The 21,027-nt window shown below is 53.2% G+C and overlaps 1 protein-coding gene across 1 annotated transcript in view; it reads left to right on the top strand.

Moving 5' to 3' along the window:
* Nucleotides 1–18,528, top strand: part of LOC115384142 (NLR family CARD domain-containing protein 3-like) — a gene marked incomplete at its 5' end in the record, with an annotated part of 30,440 nt that extends 11,912 nt beyond the window's left edge. The window contains 3 exons of the mRNA XM_030086477.1: nt 15,696–15,869; nt 17,994–18,167; nt 18,470–18,528. Coding sequence (XP_029942337.1) covers nt 15,696–15,869; nt 17,994–18,167; nt 18,470–18,482 — 361 coding nt within the window. The remainder of the gene's footprint in view (nt 1–15,695; nt 15,870–17,993; nt 18,168–18,469) is intronic.
* Between the last annotated feature and the right edge of the window lie 2,499 nt (nt 18,529–21,027).

Genomic DNA, 21,027 nt, shown 5'->3' with positions numbered 1-21,027 from the left:
CAAACAACAAACATTCAATTCAGTTCAATTCAGCTTTATTTATGAAGTGCCAATTACAACATGGTCATTTCTAAACACTTTTACAGAGAAAACCCAACAGATCCACATGAGCAGCATAAGCAGCTGCGGAAAGGAAAAACTCCCTTTTAACAGGAAGAAACCTGCAGAACCAGGATCAGAGGTGGAGGCTTTCTGCTGTTCCGGTTGGGGTGAGGGGACAGAAAGAGAAGGAGACAGGACAGACAGGTTCTTGTATCTACATACAGTTCATATATAAACACAGGGTACATTATGCTTATTCACTGTTTTTATTTTTACCAATCAATGTAACATCTTGAAGCCCTCTGAGGCAACTGTTGTTGTGATACTGGGCTATACAAAAATAAATTGATTGATTGATTGATTGATTGACTGATTGATTGATAGGGTACAAGAGGAACAATCATCAATGACATGTAGCAATACAATGAAATTACAGCAGTACAATGAAATTACATTGAAAGGAGAGAAAGAAGCAGATGGGAGCCGGTTCCACATGGTAGGAGCCCGGGGTTAAAGCGATACTTCAGCATTTTGGCAAATTGGCCCATTTAGCGCAATTCCTTAGTCATTTCGAACAGCATACTTACTTTTTTTGTGAGGGCGAGCTGTTGTTTATTCAGAGGTGAGTCGGGGAAGGTTTTCGGGATGGACACAATGGAGGTGAACGGTATTTTTGTTCCCCCTCGTCAAACTCATCAAATACACAATCCAACAACCCCAAAACACTTTGGTGGACACGTTATAATCCGCACAATCACTACACTGTGGAATATTAATGCAAAATTACCAGATTGAGTTGTTTATGCGAAGATTGCTAAGACGGAACTACTTACTAAATATGGCGTCTGGGCGTAGTGATTTCAAAAGAAAAAGTAGTTCCCAGTATTTGCTTCAGTGTCATAACGCTACAATATTATTTGTTGGTGTTCCACAGTGTAGTGAATGTGCGGATCATAACGTGTCCACCAAAGTGTTTTGGGGTTGTTGGATTGTGTATTTGATGAGTTTGACGAGGAGGAACAAAAATACCATCCACTTCCATTGTGTCCGTCCCAAAAACCTTCCCCGACTCACCTCTGAATAAACAACAGCTCACCCTCACAAAAAACAGTCAGTATGCTGTTCGAAATGACTAAGGAATTGCGCTAAATGGGCCAATTTGCCAAAATGTTGACGTATCGCTTTAAGTAAACGCTTGCACCCACTGGGTCTGGGTTACCTCGATTAATCAGTGGAGAACTCTTGCTGCAGCATTTTGAACCAGTTGGAGACTTTTAGGCAGTTCTTGGGGCCCCTGATAACAAGGAGTTACAGTAGTCTACTCTGGAGGAACAAATGATGGATTCATTTCTCAGCATCGTTTTGAGTCAACATGTTCCTGATTTAGAAATATTACGCAGGTGAAAGAAGGAGGTCCTGCATTTACACATTTATTTAACATCATTTGGAACATAGCACACATCGTCACTGACTGCTCCATCACCATGAACGCAGGAGCAGGAAGGAAGTGCGGACGTCTTCAACAATAAGAGCGCCCAGTTCAACATAAAAGCACACACACGCAGTCAATCACAGCTCGACGAATTCTTAACATCAGCACAACGAAAAAAGTGAACATCGGCCCTTGTGGCTCTAGCGTCAGACCGGCCCACCGGGAATTGTCCTGGTTGTCCCGATTAGCCGCTCTGGGCCTGCCCAACACCCCCCACCCCGACCAGCCCCTGCACAATTATGACTAAACAAAAAAAAAAGCTGAATAAACACCACATGTGAAATACAGTTGCTTTGTTTAATGGTGACTTTCCTTTCTGATAAACTCTCTGGATTTACACTCCATCTCGAGGTGTTTGGTGATCTGGTGCCACTTCAGATGGAATTGATAACCTTGGTTTGCCAGTTATTCACTGTGAAAGATGTGTTCAGCTCTGATTTTGTTCATTGCTTCTGTGAAGCCATAATCTACTAATCTATTAAGAACTGTGTTGTGGCCCTTCCTGGGCAGCACCTCCTTCCAGCTGGGGTCCTCTACCAGAGGCCTGGGAGCTGGAGGGTTCTGCAGGATCTACCAGAGGCCTGGGAGCTGGAGGGTTCTGCTGGATCTACCAGAGGCCTGGGAGCTGGAGGGTTCTGCTGGATCTACCAGAGGCCTGGGAGCTGGAGGGTTCTGCTGGATCTACCAGAGGCCTGGAAGCTGGAGGGTTCTGCTGGATCTACCAGAGGCCTGGGAGCTGGAGGGTTCTGCTGGATCTACCAGAGGCCTGGGAGCTGGAGGGTTCTGCTGGATCTTAGCTGTTCCTAGCACTGTGCTCTTCTGGACAGAGATCTCAGATGTTGTTCCTGGTATTTCCTGGAGCCAGGTATCCAGCTTGGGGGTTCCTGCCCCGAGTGCCTCCATCACTGGTGGCACCACTGCTGCCTTCACACCCTACATCTTCTCCAGCTGTTCTTGTTCTTTCGTTCTGATGTTCTGTCACTGGGGATTGCTACATCCATCACTACTGCTCTCTTCTCATGGTTCTGCTGGTTCTCCTCCACCACTATGTCAGGCTGATCGGCCATCACCAGTTAGCTAGTCTGAACCTTGAGGTCCGACAGGATCTTGGCTTGGTTGTTCTCCACCACTTTTGGGGTGTTCTCCATCTAGACTCTGGGTTCTCCAGTCCGTACTCACCACAGATGTTTCTGTATACTCTGCCTCAGCCTGGTTATGGCGTTCCCTGTATGCCCTTCCTACCAGCATCTTGCCCCCTGCTGTGATGGTCTGTACTGTTTCAGGGCTTCCTGTCTCAGTCTGCTCCTGGGGTCTGGTCTAGTGTGATCCACCCCGGCCTCTGTTGATCTGGTGTTGAGGGCCTGTTGTTGTGCAGCCATGATCAGAGCCTCTGTGCTCTTTCAGTCCTGCCTTTTCCAGCCACTGGTATGTTCTCTCTGTGTCAGCCACTTCTTCTAATTGTCGGTGGAACATGCCATGTAGGGGTTTGTCTTTCCATGGTCCCTCCTCTGGCTCCTCTTTCTCACTGGGTTCCACTGTCTGAGGCGTTCACTGAGCAGGTTGTCATTGGGGCCATTTTCTGGATGATGTTTCCTCCTGGATGGTGGCGTTGACCTCTGACCCTCACCAGTCCTCGGCCTCCCTCTCTGCGCTTCGTGTTCAGCCTCAGGACGCTGGCTTTGGGGTGGAACCCTCCTGCAGTGTGAGGAATTTCCTTGTCTTGAAGTCGGTAGCTTGCATCTCTTCCAGTGTCCAGGATATTATACCAGCTGGGTAATCTGATTACTGGTAGGGCAGACATGTTAATGGCCTGGATTTGACTCTTGCCATTCAGCTGACTGTTCAGGCCCTGTCTGCCCCTCTGGAGATATTTGGCTGTGGCTGACCTCCTTGATGCCTCATCCTGGTTCCATAGCCTGGAGTATCCCTGGTTTCTGGAGCTGTCTTCCACATCTCTGATGTTGCCATCGGGCAGGTCAACCCCTTCAGCAGTGATCATCTTCCCTCTCCTCGATACCATCCGCCCACACTCACCTCGTCCCAATGACATCCAGAATGACATCCCAGTGACTGGTTAGCTCAGCGTGTCACAGCGCTGGCTTTGGGAAGGGGGGGTTGTGGTTTAAAACCCTAGCCAGGACCAGGTGGGCCCTCAGGTAAGGCCCCTTGCACTGAATGCCGAAACCTCAGCATGAGTGCTCCTGGAACAAAAAGAGGAGGATGGACAAAAACATGTATATATATGTATTGATGACACCACTACCTTCAACTGAGTCACTGCTCCAGATCACCGAGATCCTTCCTCTGGAGATCAGCTGCTCCTGAACTCACATGTTTTTGGACGATGGATGAAATGTTGTGCGCAAACCAGTGGATTAGTGGAGGCTGGTTGATGATGGTTAACTCCTGGTTCATGATGGTTAACTCCTGGTTCACTGGAGACAACATGTTGCTGATCTGCTCTGGTCGATCCCTCAGACTGACTTTCAGAGACCAGGTGAGTCTTGCTGGTCTGCATCAGCCTCAGCAGTAACTCTAGTGGGGCTGGAGCTACAAGGAAACACATCACTGAGTGAGACCAGGAGGACAGAGGAGACTACTGAGACCTGGTCCTCCAGGTCCAGTCTGGGTCTTATGGGGGTCGGGTCCAGTCTGGGTCTAATGGGAGTCAGGTCCAGTATGGGTCAAATGGGGGTCAGGTCCAGTCTGGGTCTAATGGGGGTCGGGTCCAGTCTGGGTCTAATGGGGGTCGGGTCCAGTATGGGTCTAATGGGGGTACGGTCCAGAATAGGTCTAATGGGGGTCAGTACCAGTCGGGGTCTAATGGGGGTCAGGTCCAGGCTGGGTCTAATTATGGTTCAGGTCCAGTCTGGGTCTAATGGGGGTCAGGTCCAGGCTGGGTCTAATGGGGGTCGGGTCCAGCATGGGTCTAATGGGGGTCGGGTCCAGTCTGGGTCTAATGGGGGTCGGGTCCAGTATGGGTCTAATGGGGGTACGGTCCAGAATAGGTCTAATGGGGGTCAGTACCAGTCGGGGTCTAATGGGGGTCGGGTCTAGTCTGGGTCTAATTATGGTTCAGGTCCAGTCGGGGTCTAATGGGGGTCTGGTGAAGTCTGGGTCTAATGGGGGTCGGATCCAGACTGGGTCTAATTATGGTTCAGGTCCAGTATGGGTCTAATGGGGGTCAGGTCCAGGCTGGGTATAATGGGGGTCGGGTCCAGTCGGGGTCTATTGGGGGTCGGGTCCAGTCTGGGTCTAATGGGGGTCAGGTCCAGTCTGGGTCTAATGGGGGTCGGGTGCAGTCTGGGTCTAATTGGGGTCGGGTCCAGTCTGGGTCTAATGGGGGTCAGGTCCAGTCTGGGTCTAATGGGGGTCCGGTGCAGTATTGGTCTAATGGGGGTCGGGTCCCGTATGGGTCTAATGGGGGTCAGTTCCAGTCTGGGTCTAATGGGGGTCGGGTCCAGCATGGGTCTAATGGGGGTCGGGTCCAGTCTGGGTCTAATGGGGGTTGGGTCCAGTCTGGGTCTAATTATGGTTCAGGTCCAGTCTGGGTCTAATGGGGGTCGGGTCCAGTCTTGGTCTAATGGGGGTCGGGTCCAGTCTGGGTCTAATGGGGGTCGGGTCCAGGCGGGGTCTAATGGGGGTGAGGGCCAGTCTGGGTCGAATGGGGGTCAGGTCCAGTTGGGGTCTAGTGGGGGTCTGGTCCAGCATAGGTCTAATGGGGGTTTGGTCCAGTCTGGGTCTAATTATGGTTAAGGTCCAGTCGGGGTCTAATGGGGGTCGGGTCCAGCATGGGTGTAATGGGGGTCGGGTCCAGTCTGGGTCTAATGGGGGTCCGGTCCAGTATGGGTCTAATTGGGGTCAGTTCCAGTCGGGGTCTAATGGGGGTCAGGTCCAGTCTGGGTCTAATGGGGGTCCGGTCCAGTATAGGTCTAATGGGGGTCGGGTCCGGTATGGGCCTAATGGGGGTCAGGTCCAGGCTGGGTGTAGTTATGGTTCAGGTCCAGTCTGGGTCTAATGGGAGTCAGGTCCAGTATGGGGCAAATGGGGGTCAGGTCCAGTCTGGGTCTAATGGGGGTCGGGTCCAGTCTGGGTCTAATGGGGGTCGGGTCCAGTATGGGTCTAATGGGGGTACGGTCCAGAATAGGTCTAATGGGGGTCAGTACCAGTCGGGGTCTAATGGGGGTCAGGTCCAGGCTGGGTCTAATTATGGTTCAGGTCCAGTCTGGGTCTAATGGGGGTCAGGTCCAGCCTGGGTCTAATGGGGGTCGGGTCCAGCATGGGTCTAATGGGGGTCGGGTCCAGTCTGGGTCTAATGGGGGTCGGGTCCAGTATGGGTCTAATGGGGGTACGGTCCAGAATAGGTCTAATGGGGGTCAGTACCAGTCGGGGTCTAATGGGGGTCGGGTCTAGTCTGGGTCTAATTATAGTTCAGGTCCAGTCGGGGTCTAATGGGGGTCTGGTGAAGTCTGGGTCTAATGGGGGTCGGATCCAGACTGGGTCTAATTATGGTTCAGGTCCAGTATGGGTCTAATGGGGGTCAGGTCCAGGCTGGGTATAATGGGGGTCGGGTCCAGTCGGGGTCTATTGGGGGTCGGGTCCAGTCTGGATCTAATGGGGGTCAGGTCCAGTCTGGGTCTAATGGGGGTCGGGTGCAGTCTGGGTCTAATTGGGGTCGGGTCCAGTCTGGGTCTAATGGGGGTCAGGTCCAGTCTGGGTCTAATGGGGGTCCGGTGCAGTATTGGTCTAATGGGGGTCGGGTCCCGTATGGGTCTAATGGGGGTCAGTTCCAGTCGGGGTCTAATGGGGGTCAGGTCCAGTCTGGGTCTAATGGGGGTCGGGTCCAGCATGGGTCTAATGGGGGTCGGGTCCAGTCTGGGTCTAATGGGGGTTGGGTCCAGTCTGGGTCTAATTATGGTTCAGGTCCAGTCTGGGTCTAATGGGGGTCGGGTCCAGTCTTGGTCTAATGGGGGTCGGGTCCAGTCTGGGTCTAATGGGGGTCGGGTCCAGGCGGGGTCTAATGGGGGTGAGGGCCAGTCTGGGTCGAATGGGGGTCAGGTCCAGTTGGGGTCTAATGGGGGTCTGGTCCAGCATAGGTCTAATGGGGGTTTGGTCCAGTCTGGGTCTCATTATGGTTAAGGTCCAGTCGGGGTCTAATGGGGGTCGGGTCCAGCATGGGTGTAATGGGGGTCGGGTCCAGTCTGGGTCTAATGGGGGTCCGGTCCAGTATGGGTCTAATTGGGGTCAGTTCCAGTCGGGGTCTAATGGGGGTCAGGTCCAGTCTGGGTCTAATGGGGGTCCGGTCCAGTATAGGTCTAATGGGGGTCGGGTCCGGTATGGGTCTAATGGGGGTCAGGTCCAGGCTGGGTCTAGTTATGGTTCAGGTCCAGTCTGGGTCTGATGGGGGTCGGGTCCAGTCTGGGTCTGATGGGGGTCGGGTCCAGCATGGTTCTAATGGGGGTCGGGTCCAGCATAGTTCTAATGGGGGTCCGGTCCAGTATAGGTCTAATGGGGGTCGGGTCCGGTATGGGTCTAATGGGGGTCAGGTCCAGGCTGGGTCTAATTATGGTTAAGGTCCAGTCGGGGTCTAATGGGGGTCGGGTCCAGCATGGGTGTAATGGGGGTCGGGTCCAGTCTGGGTCTTATGGGGGTCCGGTCCAGTATGGGTCTAATTGGGGTCAGTTCCAGTCGGGGTCTAATGGGGGTCAGGTCCAGTCTGGGTCTAATGGGGGTCCGGTCCAGTATAGGTCTAATGGGGGTCGGGTCCGGTATGGGTCTAATGGGGGTCAGGCCCAGGCTGGGTCTAGTTATGGTTCAGGTTCAGTCTGGGTCTGATGGGGGTCGGGTCCAGTCTGGGTCTGATGGGGGTCGGGTCCAGCATGGTTCTAATGGGGGTCGGGTCCAGCATAGTTCTAATGGGGGTCCGGTCCAGTATAGGTCTAATGGGGGTCGGGTCCGGTATGGGTCTAATGGGGGTCAGGTCCAGGCTGGGTCTAATTATGGTTCAGGTCCAGTCTGGGTCTAATGGGTGTCAGGTCCAGGCTGGGTCCAATGGGGGTCGGGTCCAGCATGGTTCTAATGGGGGTCGGGTCCAGTCTGGGTCTAATGGGGGTCGGGTCCAGTCTGGGTCTAATTATGGTTCAGGTCCAGTCGGGGTCTAATGGGGGACGGGTCCAGGCTGGGTCTAATGGGGGTCGGGTCCAGCATGGGTCTAATGGGGGTCGGGTCCAGTCTGGGTCTAATGGGGGTTGGGTCCAGTCTGGGTCTAATTATGGTTCAGGTCCAGTCTGGGTCTAATGGGGGTCGGGTCCAGTCTGGGTCTAATGGGGGTCGGGTCCAGTCTGGGTCTAATGGGGGTCGGGTCCAGGCGGGGTCTAATGGGGGTGAGGGCCAGTCTGGGTCGAATGGGGGTCAGGTCCAGTTGGGGTCTAATGGGGGTCTGGTCCAGCATAGGTCTAATGGGGGTTTGGTCCAGTCTGGGTCTAATTATGGTTAAGGTCCAGTCGGGGTCTAATGGGGGTCGGGTCCAGCATGGGTGTAATGGGGGTCGGGTCCAGTCTGGGTCTAATGGGGGTCCGGTCCAGTATGGGTCTAATTGGGGTCAGTTCCAGTCGGGGTCTAATGGGGGTCAGGTCCAGTCTGGGTCTAATGGGGGTCCGGTCCAGTATAGGTCTAATGGGGGTCGGGTCCGGTATGGGTCTAATGGGGGTCAGGTCCAGGCTGGGTCTAGTTATGGTTCAGGTCCAGTCTGGGTCTGATGGGGGTCGGGTCCAGTCTGGGTCTGATGGGGGTCGGGTCCAGCATGGTTCTAATGGGGGTCGGGTCCAGCATAGTTCTAATGGGGGTCCGGTCCAGTATAGGTCTAATGGGGGTCGGGTCCGGTATGGGTCTAATGGGGGTCAGGTCCAGGCTGGGTCTAATTATGGTTAAGGTCCAGTCGGGGTCTAATGGGGGTCGGGTCCAGCATGGGTGTAATGGGGGTCGGGTCCAGTCTGGGTCTTATGGGGGTCCGGTCCAGTATGGGTCTAATTGGGGTCAGTTCCAGTCGGGGTCTAATGGGGGTCAGGTCCAGTCTGGGTCTAATGGGGGTCCGGTCCAGTATAGGTCTAATGGGGGTCGGGTCCGGTATGGGTCTAATGGGGGTCAGGCCCAGGCTGGGTCTAGTTATGGTTCAGGTTCAGTCTGGGTCTGATGGGGGTCGGGTCCAGTCTGGGTCTGATGGGGGTCGGGTCCAGCATGGTTCTAATGGGGGTCGGGTCCAGCATAGTTCTAATGGGGGTCCGGTCCAGTATAGGTCTAATGGGGGTCGGGTCCGGTATGGGTCTAATGGGGGTCAGGTCCAGGCTGGGTCTAATTATGGTTCAGGTCCAGTCTGGGTCTAATGGGTGTCAGGTCCAGGCTGGGTCCAATGGGGGTCGGGTCCAGCATGGTTCTAATGGGGGTCGGGTCCAGTCTGGGTCTAATGGGGGTCGGGTCCAGTCTGGGTCTAATTATGGTTCAGGTCCAGTCGGGGTCTAATGGGGGACGGGTCCAGGCTGGGTCTAATGGGGGTCGGGTCCAGCATGGGTCTAATGGGGGTCGGGTTCAGTCTGGGTCTAATGGGGGTCGGGTCCAGTCTGGGTCTAATGGGGGTCAGGTCCAGTATGGGTCTAATGGGGGTCGGGTCCAGTCTGGGTCTAATGGGGGTCGGGTCCAGTCTGGGTCTAATGGGGGTCGGGTCCAGTCTGGGTCTAATGGGGGTCAGATCCAGTCGGGGTCTAATGGGGGTCAGGTCCAGTCTGGGTCTAATGGGGGTCCGGTCCAGTATAGGTCTAATGGGGGTCGGGTCCAGTCTGGGTCTAATGGGGGTCAGTTCCAGTCGGGGTCTAATGGGGGTCGGGTCCAGTCTGGGTCTAATGGGAGTCAGGTCCAGTCTGGGTCTAATGGGGGTTGGGTCCAGTCTGGGTCTAATTATGGTTCAGGTCCAGTCTGAGTCTAATGGGGGTCGGGTCCAGTCTGGGTCTAATGGGGGTCGGGTCCAGTCTGGGTCTAATGGGGGTCGGGTCCAGTCGGGGTCTAATGGGGGTCGGGTCCAGTCTGGGTCTAATTATGGTTCAGGTCCAGTATGGGTCTAATGGGGGTCAGTTCCAGTCTTGGTCTAATGGGGGTCAGGTCCAGTATGGGTCTAATTATGGTTAAGGTCCAGTCGGGGTCTAATGGGGGTCGGGTCCAGCATGGGTGTAATGGGGGTCGGGTCCAGTCTGGGTCTAATGGGGGTCCGGTCCAGTATGGGTCTAATTGGGGTCAGTTCCAGTCGGGGTCTAATGGGGGTCAGGTCCAGTCTGGGTCTAATGGGGGTCCGGTCCAGTATAGGTCTAATGGGGGTCGGGTCCGGTATGGGTCTAATGGGGGTCAGGTCCAGGCTGGGTCTAGTTATGGTTCAGGTCCAGTCTGGGTCTGATGGGGGTCGGGTCCAGTCTGGGTCTGATGGGGGTCGGGTCCAGCATGGTTCTAATGGGGGTCGGGTCCAGCATAGTTCTAATGGGGGTCCGGTCCAGTATAGGTCTAATGGGGGTCGGGTCCGGTATGGGTCTAATGGGGGTCAGGTCCAGGCTGGGTCTAATTATGGTTAAGGTCCAGTCGGGGTCTAATGGGGGTCGGGTCCAGCATGGGTGTAATGGGGGTCGGGTCCAGTCTGGGTCTAATGGGGGTCCGGTCCAGTATGGGTCTATTTGGGGTCAGTTCCAGTCGGGGTCTAATGGGGGTCAGGTCCAGTCTGGGTCTAATGGGGGTCCGGTCCAGTATAGGTCTAATGGGGGTCGGGTCCGGTATGGGTCTAATGGGGGTCAGGTCCAGGCTGGGTCTAGTTATAGTTCAGGTCCAGTCTGGGTCTGATGGGGGTCGGGTCCAGTCTGGGTCTGATGGGGGTCGGGTCCAGCATGGTTCTAATGGGGGTCGGGTCCAGCATAGTTCTAATGGGGGTCCGGTCCAGTGTAGGTCTAATGGGGGTCGGGTCCGGTATGGGTCTAATGGGGGTCAGGTCCAGGCTGGGTCTAATTATGGTTCAGGTCCAGTCTGGGTCTAATGGGTGTCAGGTCCAGGCTGGGTCCAATGGGGGTCGGGTCCAGCATGGTTCTAATGGGGGTCGGGTCCAGTCTGGGTCTAATGGGGGTCGGGTCCAGTCTGGGTCTACTTATGGTTCAGGTCCAGTCGGGGTCTAATGGGGGACGGGTCCAGGCTGGGTCTAATGGGGGTCGGGTCCAGCATGGGTCTAATGGGGGCCGGGTTCAGTCTGGGTCTAATGGGGGTCGGGTCCAGTCTGGGTCTAATGGGGGTCAGGTCCAGTATGGGTCTAATGGGGGTCGGGTCCAGTCTGGGTCTAATGGGGGTCGGGTCCAGTCTGGGTCTAATGGGGGTCGGGTCCAGTCTGGGTCTAATGGGGGTCAGTTCCAGTCGGGGTCTAATGGGGGTCGGGTCCAGTCTGGGTCTAATGGGGGTCGGGTCCAGTCTGGGTCTAATGGGAGTCAGGTCCATTCTGGGTCTATTGGGGGTTGGGTCCAGTCTGGGTCTAATTATGGTTCAGGTCCAGTCTGAGTCTAATGGGGGTCGGGTCCAGTCTGGGTCTAATGGGGGTCGGGTCCAGTCTGGGTCTAATGGGGGTCGGGTCCAGTCTGGGTCTAATTATGGTTCAGGTCCAGTATGGGTCTAATGGGGGTCAGTTCCAGTCTTGGTCTAATGGGGGTCAGGTCCAGTATGGGTCTAATGGGGGTCGGGTCCAGTCTGGGTCTAATGGGAGTCAGGTCCAGTATGGGTCAAATGGGAGTCAGGTCCAGTCGGGGTCCAGTGGGGGTCAGGTCCAGTCGGGGTCTAATGGTGGTCAGGTCCAGGCTGGGTCTAATGGGAGTCTGGTCCAGTCTGGGTCTAATGGGGGTCCGGTCCAGAATAGGTCTAATGGGGGTCTGTACCAGTCGGGGTCTAATGGGGGTCAGGTCCAGGCTGGGTCTATTTATGGTTCAGGTCCAGTCTGGGTCTAATGGGGGTCGGGTCCAGTATGGGTCTAATGGGGGTCAGGTCCAGGCTGGGTCTATTTATGGTTCAGGTCCAGTCTGGGTCTAATGGGGGTCGGGTCCAGTATGGGTCTAATGGGGGTCGGGTCCAGTCTGGGTCTAATGGGGGTCGGGTCCAGTCTGGGTGTAATGGGGGTCGGGTCTAGTCTGGGTCTAATTAGGGTTCAGGTCCAGTCGGGGTCTAATGGGGGTCAGGGCCAGTCTGGGTCGAATGGGGGTCCGGTCCAGTCGGGGTCTAATGGGGGTCTGGTCCAGTCTGGGTCTAATGGGGGTCCGGTCCAGTATGGGTCTAATGGGGGTCAGGTCCAGTCTCGGTCTAATGGGGGTCGGGTCCAGTCTGGGTCTAATGGGGGTCCGGTCCATTATGGGTCTAATGGGGGTCAGGTCCAGTCTGGGTCTAATGGGGGTCAGGTCCAGTCTGGGTCTAATGGGGGTCGGGTGCAGTCTGGGTCTAATGGGGGTCGGGTCCAGTCTGGGTCTAATGGGGGTCGGGTCCAGTCTGGGTCTAATGGGAGTCAGGTGAGTCTGGGTCTAAAGGGGGTCGGGCCAGTCTGGGTCTAAGGGGGGTCAGGTCCAGTCGGGGTCTAATGGGGGTCAGGTCCAGTCTGGGTCTAATGGGGGTCAGGTCCAGTCTGGGTCTGATGGGGGTCGGGTGCAGTCTGGGTCTAATGGTGGTCAGGTCCAGGCTGGATCTAATGGGGGTCGGGTCCAGCATGGTTCTAATGGGGGTCGGGTCCAGTCGGGGTCTAATGGGGGTCGGGTCCAGTATGGGTCTAATGGGGGTCAGTTCCAGTCGGGGTCTAATGGGGGTCAGGTCCAGTCTGGGTCTAATGGGGGTCCGGTCCAGTATAGGTCTAATGGGGGTCGGGTCCAGTATGGGTCTAATGGGGGTCAGTTCCAGTCGGGGTCTAATGGGGGTCTGGTCCCGTATAGGTCTAATGTGGCTCAGTTCCAGTCGGGGTCTAATGGGGGTCGGGTCCAGTCTGGGTCTAATGGGTGCGGGTCCAGTCTGGGTCTAATTATGGTTCAGGTCCAGTCTGGGTCTAATGGGGGACGGGTGCAGTCTGGGTCTAATGGGGGTCTGGTCCAGGCTGGGTCTAATGGGGGTCGGGTCCAGTCTGGGTCTAATGGGGGTCGGGTCCAGCATGGGTCTAATTGGGGTCAGTTCCAGTCTGGGTCTAATGGGGGTCAGGTCCAGTATAGGTCTAATGGGGGTCGGGTCCAGTCGTGGTCCAATGGGGGTCGGGTCCAGTCTGGATCTAATGGGGGTCGGGTCCAGTCTGGGTCTAATGGGGGTCCGGTCCAGTATAGGTCTAATGGGGGTCGGGTCCAGTATGGGTCTAATGGTGGTCCGGACCAGTATAGGTCTAATGGGGGTCGGGTCCAGTCTGGGTCTAATGGGGGTCAGTTCCAGTCGGGGTCTAATGTCGGTCGGGTCCAGTCTGGGTCTAATGGGGGTCGGGTCCAGTCTGGGTCTAATGGGGGTCCGGTCCAGTATAGGTCTAATGGGGGTCGGGTCCAGCCTGGGTCTAATGGGGTTTGGGTCCAGTATGGGTCTAATGGGGGTCGGGTCCATTCTGGGTCTAATGGGAGTCAGGTCCAGTCTGGGTCAAATGGGGGTCAGGTCCAGTCGGGGTCCAGTGGGGGTCAGGTCCAGTCGGGGTCCAGTGGGGGTCCGGTCCAGTCGGGGTCTAATGGTGGTCAGGTCCAGGCTGGGTCTAATGGGGGTCGGGTCCAGTCTGGGTCTAATGGGGGTCAGTACCAGTCGGGGTCTAATGGGGGTCAGGTCCAGGCTGGGTCTATTTATGGTTCAGGTCCAGTCTGGGTCTAATGGGGGTCGGGTCCAGGCTGGGTCTAATGGGGGTCGGGTCCAGCATGGGTCTAATGGGGGTCGGGTCCAGTCTGGGTCTAATGGGGGTCGGGTCCAGTCTGGGTCTAATGGGGGTCGGGTCTAGTCTGGGTCTAATTAGGGTTCAGGTCCAGTCGGGGTCTAATGGGGGTCAGGGCCAGTCTGGGTCGAATGGGGGTCAGGTCCAGTCTGGGTCTAAAGGGGGTCCGGTAAAGTATGGGTCTAATGGGGGTAAGTTCCAGTCGGGGTCTAATGGGGGTCAGGGCCAGTCTAGGTCGAATGGGGGTCAGGTCCAGTCGGGGTCTAATGGGGGTCTGGTCCAGTCTGGGTCTAATTGGGGTCGGGTCCAGTCTGGGTCTAAAGGGGGTCCGGTAAAGTATGGGTCTAATGGGGGTAAGTTCCAGTCTGGGGCTAATGGGGGTCGGGGGCAGTCTGGGTCTAATGGGGGTCCGGTCCAGTATGGGTCTAATGGGGGTCAGGTCCAGTCTGGGTCTAATTGGGGTCGGGTCCAGTCTGGGTCTAATGGGGGTCCGGTCCAGTATGGGTCTAATGGGGGTCAGGTCCAGTCTGGGTCTAATGGGGGTCAGGTCCAGTCTGGGTCTAATGGGGGTCGGGTCCAGTCTGGGGCTAATGGGGGTCAGGTCCAGTATGGGCCTAATGGGGGTCAGGTCCAGTCTGGGTCTAATGGGGGTCGGGTCCAGTCTGGGGCTAATGGGGGTCGGGTGCAGTCTGGGTCTAATGGGGGTCAGGTCCAGTCTGGGTCTAATGGGGGTCGGGTGCAGTCTTGGTCTAATTGGGGTCGGGTCCAGTCTGGGTCTAATGGGGGTCCGGTCCAGTATGGGTCTAATGGGGGTCAGTTCCAGTCGGGGTCTAATGGGGGTCCGGTCCAGTATAGGTCTAATGGGGGTCGGGTCCAGTATGGGTCTAATGGGGCTCAGTTCCAGTCGGGGTCTAATGGGGGTCCGGTCCAGTCTGGGTCTAATGGGGGTCGGGTCCAGTCTGGGTCTAATGGGAGTCAGGTGAGTCTGGGTCTAATGGGGGTCGGGTCCAGTCTGGGTCTAAGGGGGGTCAGGTCCAGTCGGGGTCTAATGGGGGTCAGTTCCAGTCTGGGTCTAATGGGGGTCCGGTCCAGTGTAGGTCTAATGGGGGTCGGGTCCAGTCTGGGTCTAATGGGGGTCGGGTGCAGTCTGGGTCTAATTGGGGTCGGGTCCAGTCTGGGTCTAATGGGGGTCAGTTCCAGTCGGGGTCTAATGGGGGTCAGGTCCAGTCTGGGTCTAATGGGGGTCCGGTCCAGTATAGGTCTAATGGGGGTCAGGTCCAGGCTGGGTCTAATGGGGGTCGGGTCCAGTCTGGGTCTAATGGGGGTCCAGTCCAGTGTAGGTCTAATGGGGGTCGGGTCCAGTCTGGGTCTAATGGGGGTCGGGTCCAGTCGGGGTCTAATGGGGGTCAGGTCCAGTATGGGTCTAATGGGGGTCAGGTCCAGTATGGGTCTAATGGGGGTCAGTTCCAGTCGGGGTCTAATGGGGGTCGGGTAGTCAACAGACTGACTGGAGGCTCGATGACTCCAGTCAGTCTGCTCACCATGGTCTGGAGCAGACTAAATCCTGGTAACCGAGGTCGAGGACACAGTTTGAGCTCGACAGCAGAGTTCTGAGAGACAATATCAAGAAATCCGAGAATGAAATCGATCAATGCTGCTCTGTAATCAATTTAACATGCTCTTGAATGTTGAGAGGGATTTCATTCCATAGGATTATACCCTGATCTTGGTTTTGTATAACAGGTCCCACCTGTACACACACACACACACACACACACACACACACACACACACACACACACACACACACACACACACACACACACAACTCTCATTTTTGTGGCGTCCTAAAGAGAGACATGGCTCTTCACTGAGCATCATGGGAAACGCCACCATTGGGGTCGTCCACCCTGGCAGAGGTCAGAGGTCAGGACTGATTTTACTCTGAACTGGATTATTTGAAGAAAGAAGATCAGAATCTAGACTGTTGATTCAACACAGAACGACTTTTCAAAGTAAGAGACGTCTGAGGCCTGACCTGCAAACAGCAACATGGAGAAGAGCTGAGAACTCAGTGTTGTCTCCTCCAGGTTCTCCTCCAGGTTCTCCTCCAGGTTCTCCTCCAGGTCAACATGAAGCCAAAGTGAAGAAGTGAAGCTCTGATGTCCAACAGTCCATCAAAGTGTCCTCTCTCATAGCGTCCTGTCCTCTCTGGTCTCATTACAGTCTTTCTGGCTGTGGACTCTCTGATCCTCACTGTGAAGTGATCTCCTCAGCTCTGACCTCTGACCCCTCCCATCTGAAACATCTGGACCTGAGTGGGAACATCCTGGAGGATTCCTCAGTGAAGATTGTGTGTTCTGGACTGGAGAGTCCAAACTGTAACCTGGAGACTCTGAGGTCAGTTCACTGTCTGAAGGGAGGATCTGTTGAAGGCAAAGGACTGAGAGGAGATCAGGAGGATTCCAGATGTAGTGTGGACAGAGAGTGGACTGAGCTCTGCAGCATGTTGATGAGAGCTCTTCTCCTCCTGGAGGCTTCAGCTGTTTGGACTTTACATTTCTAAACTCTTCCAGTCTGAACCTTCTTCAGCTCTCAGTCACTTCAACATCAAACTCTGTCCTCTAATCTCACTTCTTTCTCTCTTTATTCAGGTTGGAGGACTGCAGTTTGTCAGAGATCAGCTGTTCTTCTGTGGTCTCAGCTCTGAAGTCCAACCCCTCCCTCCAGAAACATCTGGAACATCTGGACCTGAGCTGTAACCCTCTGCAGGATTCAGGAGTTTCTCAGCTGTGTGGTTTTCTGCAGAGTCCACTCTGTGGTCTGCAGACTCTGAGGTCAGTTGACTGTCTGTTCCTGTTGTAGAAGGAGAAATGTTTGTCAGCAGCAGTGATCTGAGACTCTGATCCTGCAGTGAGAGAGTGGACTGAGCTCAGCAGCAGCTGACTGCTGTCAGACTTGTGGTTCTCCAGACCGTTCTTGGTCTCCAAACCAGCTTTCTGTGGTCTGGGTCTGGACAGTCTGTGGTCTGGGGTCTCTGGGTCTGGCAGTGTCTGGGACTGGCTGAGCGGTCTGGAAGGGATTTGTAAGTCTCTGGCTGGTGGTAAATTTCTCAGCTGGGCTTCATCATTCTTCAGTTTCAGTGTTCATGTTGCAGCTCTTCCAGCAGGACGACCAGCAGGATCGTCTTTTCAACTAAAGTTTGATTTTCAGGCCAAGTTGCCAACATTTCAGCGGAAACCTTTCTCCCTGGTGGCTCCTCTCCTCAACCAGCCTCTGCTGTGCTGCTGTGCTGCTGCTCTCCAGGAAGCTTTATGGCAGCTTGGACCTCAGTGAGGCCTTCAAGACCATTGGAAATTCCAGCGTTTACAGAAATAAAGAAATGACAGAGGAAGAAAATGTGGAGTGTGTGAACCTTATAGAATATAAAACATATTTGAACCATGTTGTTTTTCCTTTTTACAACTGGGCAAAAGAAATAACTTCAAATGTATATAACTGTCCACATCTCTCACTCTCATATCTTGTGTATTCATCTCCAGGGTTGGGAAAGTTTCTTTCAAAAATTACTTAGTTGTAGTTACCAGTTACTTCTTCAAAAAGTGATGCAGTTACAATGTTTTAGATATAATTACTGTACAAAGTAACTATTGCATTACTTTAAAAAACAAATGTGTTTACATATGTGAAAGAATCTGGATCCCCTCTTAACGGAACGTTAACATGCATGTTCATTATAAAACTGAATTCATGATGAATGAAATAAATGGACACTTGACAGAATAAATTACAAACAGGAAACACTGCATTAATATAAATCATTCAAACATTTCTGTGTGATAATATGAGACAAGACACCAGAAAAGGTCATTACTAACTGTAGATAGCATTTCTACATCTACTGACATAGATGTATGTCAATAGATGTTTGTCCACAGATGTCTGAACTTCTATTTAAAAATGATCTTTCAGAAATCAGAGCTCTATGGCTGTATCTCTATCTGCTCTAGTGATCAGGGCTCTATGGCTGATGGTTGACCTTCAACTCTCCCTAAACCTTCAGTCATTAACTGTCGCTGGTTGGTTTGATTTCATGTCATTCATTTACATGGTTAATCAGTGATTGGTGAATCTCTGTTAAGCCCCGCCTCCTCCAGGTAACTGTTTCAGAACCATCAGCTGTTGATCTGCTCTCTGACTGCAGATGATTTGTAGAAAATGAAGCTCAGACATTTTTATTACGCAAGATGGATAAAAACTTGTTCTGGTCTGGGTCTGGAGCTCAGCTGGTCTTGATACTCTATGAAATGGAAGTCTCTTGGTCTTGGTCTATGTGGTCTTGACTACAAGTCTAACTGCTGTGTGTGGACATGAGGAGGAGTGTGAATGTTGTGTGTGATGAAGATCCACAACAACAGAACAGCTCATTGATCAGGACTCAGTAATGTGGAGCTGCTCATTTCTCCATCAATACATCTGATTGGTTCCTCCTCATTGATTCTGCTGCTTTCTCTCTTTATTCAGGTTGGAGGGCTGCAGGTTGTCAGAGATCAGCTGTTCTTCTCTGGCCTCAGCTCTGAAGTCCAACCCCTCCCACCTGAAGGAGCTCCACCTGGATTACAACCAGCTGAGGTCTCCAGCTGTGCAGCAGCTGGTTGCTCTCCAGCAGAGTCCAGACTGCAGCCTGCAGACTCTGAGGTCAGTAGATGGTTGGAGTGAGTCCATGCTGCTTTCAGCAGGTTTGGACTAAACACAGTCAGTGTGAGAACAAAGATCCAGTGTTTGACTCTCAGTGAGGCTGTGAGAGGAGAACGCTGAGCAGCTTCAGGATTGGACAGCAGAGGACACACAGTCAGCCAATCAGAGGAGCCACAGGCTTGTTGTGTTGGTCTGACAGTGGTGGTCCTTCATGAGCTCTGAGCTGCTGACTGCTGCTCTGAACAGGACTGAAGTCCTCACTGCTTCACACACTCTGACCACCACCTCTCATCTCTCTGCAGCTGGAGCTACTGAGAGCAGAGAGGAGGCTGTGAGTCCTGAAGATCTACTGAGAGCAGAGCTTCTTCCAGCACTGAGTGACAGAGGAAGCAGCAGAAGAGCTGCTGAGTGTCAGTGGTGCAGTGTGAAGAGCTGTGAGAGTCCAGCATGGAACCATGGAGCATCAGTAGATCTTCAGCGTTCAGCCCTGCTGCTCTCCCTCATTTCACCATCCTGAAGGAGATTTATCCAAAGAACCACTCAGAAAACGTTTTCAGATCAACAACATCTGCTGCTTCTGTGAGACTGGTGGAGAAACAACTGTCCAGATGTTCTTCTCATGCTCTCAGATACAATCTGCTTTGATTTTCAAAGTGATTCCAGACTAAATCTCTTCATTTCTGAGTCATGTGACAGAAAACAGGAGAACTTTTGGACTGACTGCAGAAGAAAAATGATGAATTGTTCAGTCATGTAATTCTCTGCTTGGTGAAGTTTTTCATTCCTCTCAATCACATTTTAAAGTCAATCCTCAACTTTCAATGATTTCTAATTGTTTAGCAGCTCAGTAAAAATGATCAAACTACTAAGACACAGATCTTAGACACAATCTTTGAAACAGTCCAGATTCATTTGTCCTCTTTGTTCATAAAAACTCTATTTTGGTCAATATTTAGTGAAGCTGGTTTCTTGTTTCTTCTGTTTTCTTCTCATCTTCTCTGAAGCTTAAATTCCTGATTGAAGTCTTGATGTCAGCTGATAGTCAGAGAACTCTTTTCCTGTTTGAGAGCTTTGTTTCATTGGTTTAGAAGGAAACACAGAGAATTCCCTCCTGACTGGATTGATTTGGGAACATGTTCAATGTTTGTTCTAATAAAGTCTGTTGAACTGTTTCTTGTTCCGTCCTCTTTCCACCACCACGCTGCTCACAGCCTCTGAAAACACAACTTTTAGAAAACTGCTGCCACTGGTCTCCATGGAAACGGGAGGAAACAGCCGCAGTCAGCAGTTCTTTGGCGTCACAGCAGTAAAGAGAGTTTTCCAGTTGTCATCAGGACTCCACAGGTGGAGCAGCAGTGAACCAACAGAGCAGGAAACAGAGTTTCCAGTCAGGCTAGTTTCTCTTTAGTTGATGGTTTATTAGTTGAAAAGCAGAGGATGAAAATCCGGCTCTTCCTGGACTCTCCTGGATCTTTTCTTGGTGGTCTGTCTGCTGCTCTGTTCCTACTTTCTTCCTGATCTGTTTCCTGCTCTGTTGACAGCTGTGTTGACAACAATTCAGCAGGATTCAAATGACTGGAGCAGACAGCTGCTTCAGAGAAAGGCCTTGATTCTTTGTGGACATGAGACTTTTCTCTCTGCTGTCAGTCAGCTGACCTGCTGCTGCTCCTCCACAATCCTCTCCATGGCCTTTCTTAGCGCCCCCCTCTGGCCTCCTCCTGAAACACAACTAATACAGCAGTGTTATCATGAAGTCTGAGCAGCAGGACTCCTTCAGTCAGAGTGGAATGAAAAAGGCTGCAGCTGCTCTTTAAATGTCCAAACTCCATGACTGGGTGTCCTCCTGTCCCACAGGGTTCCTCACTTGAAGACTACAGTAATCAGATTACTTTCCTCGGCTGGAAAGAATTCTTTGTTGACCAAACCTGAAAACCACTGGTAAGAGAGAGAAATGGCAACTGAAGGGAATTGAACCCGGGACCTCTCACACCCAAAGTGAGAATCATCCTCCTAGACCAACGAGCCGACACACTCACAGAGTAAAAAGACTCAACTGATGGTCATAAATCAGGCAGGTGATCCAGACTCCTGACAGCCTGGACAGAGCTCATCCAATGACCACATCCTGACTGAAGGAGATGAAAACATGAGTCATGACGACTTGAATGATGGTCAGTTTGACCTCAACCACTTCAAACAGACCTGCAGGACATAAACGGGCCCTAAGTGAGCCCAACGGCATGCTGGGAGAGCTGGTGAAGCCTCAGTCTGCTTCTGGGTCTCTGCTCCAGTGGTTGGCCGTTCTGTACTGAGAGGAGCTTTGTCTAATGTCCAGTTTCTCTTTGGACATTAGACATCTTCCATCAGTGATTCTTGCCAACATGCACTTCCTGCGCAATAAGATGGATGATCTTCAGGCTAAAGTTTTTCACATGTGTGAATACCGGACTGCTTCAATGCTTGCTTTTACTGAGACATGGTTGAATGGAGGGACAGCAGTGACAGTCTGCACATAGATGGGGTCCCCTGTCAGGCTGGACCGAGACTCCAGACTCACAGGTGAACCTTTGAACCTTTGACCTGCTGGCTGTCTCTCCACGTCCATTCTCCCTCCCCAGGGAATTCCCTCTGTGATTCTTTATTTTGGTTTATATTCACCCCAGAGCGAATGCATCCACAGGAATATAAATGAATTGATCCCCGCTCTCCATCCACAAGGAGAGGGGCATTGCTTGCTTGTGGATCCAGCCTCTCTTTGGGGGTAGAGTGGAGTCCACAGTGTGGGGGGAGGGGCCCACAGAGCACAGCAGCTGAACCAGATGACTTCTCCTGATTGGAAAACATACAAGTGACTCTAACA

The sequence above is a fragment of the Salarias fasciatus genome, assembly GCF_902148845.1.
Source record: "Salarias fasciatus chromosome 23 unlocalized genomic scaffold, fSalaFa1.1 super_scaffold_20, whole genome shotgun sequence".
NCBI classification, from domain to species: domain Eukaryota; kingdom Metazoa; phylum Chordata; class Actinopteri; order Blenniiformes; family Blenniidae; genus Salarias; species Salarias fasciatus.
Note: the sequence above shows the minus strand (reverse complement) of the source record. Positions and strands in the feature narration are given on the sequence as shown.